The sequence below is a fragment of the Camelina sativa genome, chromosome 13 (genome assembly GCF_000633955.1).
Source record: "Camelina sativa cultivar DH55 chromosome 13, Cs, whole genome shotgun sequence".
Taxonomy (NCBI): domain Eukaryota; kingdom Viridiplantae; phylum Streptophyta; class Magnoliopsida; order Brassicales; family Brassicaceae; genus Camelina; species Camelina sativa.
In genome coordinates, this window is record NC_025697.1 from 5,454,219 (window position 1) to 5,458,558 (window position 4,340).

The window sequence follows — 4,340 nt, forward strand, 5'->3', positions numbered from 1 at the left end:
TTCTGTTGACAGTGTACTGTGTACTCTCTGTTACATCGATTTCGGAATTTCCCTAATGTTTTATTTGTGGTGTATGACATTCTTTTGACTACTAGATACTCGGAGGATACTTTTACTCAAAAAAACTAAATTTTAAAAAAATTTAGTAAGACTTTTAATTAGAAAAGAGTTTTACACTTTTTTAGCCACCTTTAGAATTTGTTAGTAAGATTTTTAGTTGTTAGTCAACTAAAAAAAAAAATTTCTTTTTTTTTTCAGTCTAGAAACTACTATTTTTAGAATTCAATTATAACCTATCATATGCCGTCATGAGTTATTTGTCGAAATTCGCTATAAATATAATTTTTTGTCGGATTATGTCGTTACCGTTTAAAACTTAAATTGTTAATAAATATTTTATATTATTTTTTACCAGTATATATATATATATAAAGTTATTTATGTTTCAGAGATAAATTTTTTTTTTGGTAGAAGTTTTAGGGATAATTGAATAGTAGTAAAAGACTATCTAATTTAGAGGTAATAAGACATATTGCATACGGTTATACCAATCGTGTTTCTTAATGAGCAAATAGCACGCATATATAGTGATTGTCACTCTTTAGATGATGCAATTTTGCTTGGAAGTGTACGAACGTTTCACCTTTATATCTAAGGTTTGCTAGGATACGTTTTCATCAAAGCATTGGGACGCCTTGATTTTAAAAAAAAAAAAAAAAACAAAAGTAAACCTTGTTATTTTAAAAAGATTTAACTGTAATATACTGGATGGGGGATATTGGTTAGATCATAAACTTGTGTAGATACTATTTCTTCCGATCGACTCGTACGTTTCTATATATCTATTAAATCTCAAAATCTTTAAACAGTACTATGTTGTCAATGGTACAAGACCATTTGTTTTCTAATTGACGGCGACATCTTGAGACAAATGTAATCAATCATAAAAGGGTGGTCAACAGGGTTATTAGTAGGAGTAATCTAGTTTATTTAAGCAAATTTCTTAAGAGCACTAGTTACAACTTACACAAAGATGATAAGATATATTCAAATAAACGCAAAACTTTATGCAAGTAGTACATCATCGATAAGATACGAAACAAAAATGGAAATTAACAAACCGCCGATACAATTTAATTTGTTCCATTTGGCCGTCCCGACGTACGGAGCCGAGAGAAAGAGAGCGAAAGAGAGAAATATTTTGCTTCTTCATTTTTTTCTTATTCACATATTGACACTTCAAACGGTTTCAGGACGAGTAGTCTCCACGTGGCTCTTACCGTTTTCAATTGACGGCTCCTCCTCCTCTTTAGTAACTTTGGACAGATCCTCATGATGAACAGCGTCAGAGAGTGGACCCACCGGTTCCGTCACAACTGGGTGCACTTCCGACACACCTAACGGACTCATCACGACAATACTCTTAAGTTGTTGTTCTGACGAATTAATCTTCTTTTCCATCTCTGGTTTCTCACTTGAGTTCCTGTAAATACCGTACAAAACCATTTGCAACATCCCTAGTACGAATCCCACCACGTTTGGAATCTGCAAAATCATCATAACGAAAAAGAAAAAAAAAAGTCAGTAAACCTCTTTTATCATATTTTTACCAAAAATGTGAATATTTAGAAAACTGTAAAAAAAAAAAAAAGATGCTTACAGCAATGCATATGTCATGGAGGAATAAGCCATAAGCAAACCACATAACGGCGCTTATAGTGAGGAAGAAAGAAAGCGTGAAGGGCATGAACTCTACACTCTTTGTCTTTATTACACGAGCCTGTTCACAACAACAAAATTTAACTAAAACATTTTCTTCCAAAAATAAATTTGTTATAGAAGTAAATTTTATAAATCAAATTAGAATCAACGTTAGCTAATTACCACGATCATGAGAGGCGCAGCGAAAACAGAAACAGATATGGCAACGCAAATCCATCCGAGGACAGAGACTTGGAGGGTTGGGGTTTTAACAACGAAATGTGTAACCATTAGAATTAACGAGAAGAAGGCAACGTTGATCGCTATGAACAACTTCATAGCCGAGATCTGTCAAAACGCATAATAATGATCACTGAGTAATATAATTTGTATTTAAGCGGAAATAATCAAGGAGGAGAGGGTAAGAAATTTACCCTTTTTTCCCTGGTGGCGTAAGCGAAAAACATGGCGATGTAAATAGTCTCGACGANCATCATAACGAAAAAGAAAAAAAAAAGTCAGTAAACCTCTTTTATCATATTTTTACCAAAAATGTGAATATTTAGAAAACTGTAAAAAAAAAAAAAAGATGCTTACAGCAATGCATATGTCATGGAGGAATAAGCCATAAGCAAACCACATAACGGCGCTTATAGTGAGGAAGAAAGAAAGCGTGAAGGGCATGAACTCTACACTCTTTGTCTTTATTACACGAGCCTGTTCACAACAACAAAATTTAACTAAAACATTTTCTTCCAAAAATAAATTTGTTATAGAAGTAAATTTTATAAATCAAATTAGAATCAACGTTAGCTAATTACCACGATCATGAGAGGCGCAGCGAAAACAGAAACAGATATGGCAACGCAAATCCATCCGAGGACAGAGACTTGGAGGGTTGGGGTTTTAACAACGAAATGTGTAACCATTAGAATTAACGAGAAGAAGGCAACGTTGATCGCTATGAACAACTTCATAGCCGAGATCTGTCAAAACGCATAATAATGATCACTGAGTAATATAATTTGTATTTAAGCGGAAATAATCAAGGAGGAGAGGGTAAGAAATTTACCCTTTTTTCCCTGGTGGCGTAAGCGAAAAACATGGCGATGTAAATAGTCTCGACGACGCAGCCGAAGGAGTTAATGGTAATTAGGAGAAAAGCGTCTTGTTTAATCAATGCGTAGTAGAGCCATAGCATGCAGCTAAACAGCGACACTTGGTACGGTAGGGACTGGAAACTTTCCGTCGATTTTTTCTTGTATATTCTATAAAAAGTTGGCCTGAAATATATTTTTAAAAACATAAATCATTAGAATCATTCTCAAATTAACGATAAATTTCAAAAAAATAAATAAATAAGAAATCGTATCTACGTACACTGGAGCGAGGAATACGAGGAAGGATATTGCGTTTCCTGTAATACCATATATATAAAAAATGAGTCGATTTGTATAATAAAGAGGCTTCTAGTTTTGTGGAGACATAGTACATGAATCAGCCCGGGTACTCTAACCAACCTCAGCGGGGGCAATTAAATTGTGCATTAACCACAATACACGTATCGAGTATGATAGACAACAATGCGTGACGATTTCAATTTAATTAATAGGCTACGTATTGATTTTTTTTTTAAATATTTTTTTGGGCAATTTGAGCTTTTACCTAAGAATTAGAAGATCATCCTTACCAAAAAAAAAGAATTAGAAGATCACTAAATAAGGATTCCAAATGACTTAGTTTAGTAAATGAAGAAAAATCTTGAAACTTGTTAGGTTGGTCATGATGAACTGTCCATGATTTTAATTCATTTCTTAGTAATTTTATGTCTAGTTTAGATCTTAGTCATACAATGGAATCCTACACATAGTTTATAATATTATTGAAATGAGAAGCTTAGATGCGAAGTTGCAACATTATAGTTGATGTGGCAAATTCCTTCCGTTCAAGTTACCGGTAGTTATATAAAATATAGTACATATTAACAATATAAAAGTAATAAAGAAGAACGAAAAGAGACGATACGATGAACAATTAATTAGGATTTGGCATGGAAACATTACCTAAGATGCCGAAGATAAAAGCGAGCAACTGGTGATCGATCATGACCGCCATTTTCTGTAGAGATTGAGAAGCTTTTCTCGTTCGGAGATTTCTTAAGGGTCTCAAGTGTTTTTTTTTTTGAAACCCTAAAGCTCTCTCTCTCTAGAAGATACTTCTTTTTATTTCATGGAGGAAACTAAGGAGGCTCAGATGGGTTTATATATAGCTCCAAAATAACCATAGTAGTAAAAAAAAATGTGATTTTTATTTTTTTAGTTATTGAAGCGTGTAACGTGTTGAGTAGAATAAAAAAAACCAAAAATAAGAATCGAAAAGAGAAACGAACTCAGCCTGGTTGCATGACAAGTGGAGATATTAGTAGGTAGCGTTTGCATTTTATCATTCACTCAAGTTTTACTTCTCTCTTCCCACAACTCGCATTCTCGCAATCTCAAACGCGCGTCACTCATATCTCTTTTAACGATTACATTTCCTTCACGCCTTCTTTTAATTATAATCAGCTTTCAAAAATCACATTTAGTACCATAGTTTTGTACTTAAAAGACGTTATAAGAAGGAGTGCTCACGGTGAACCA

At 33.5% G+C, this 4,340-nt stretch overlaps 1 protein-coding gene across 1 annotated transcript; it reads right to left on the reverse strand.

Annotated features, from left to right (window-relative positions):
- On the reverse strand, positions 968-3,911 carry LOC104735313 (bidirectional sugar transporter SWEET15). Its single transcript, XM_010455071.2, has 6 exons — positions 3,765-3,911; positions 3,082-3,118; positions 2,774-2,984; positions 2,523-2,687; positions 2,299-2,418; positions 968-1,545 (listed from the first exon to the last, which is right to left on the reverse strand). Exons 1-6 carry the CDS (start codon positions 3,814-3,816, stop codon positions 1,240-1,242), a joined length of 891 nt encoding a protein of 296 aa, XP_010453373.1. The 5' UTR covers positions 3,817-3,911; the 3' UTR covers positions 968-1,239.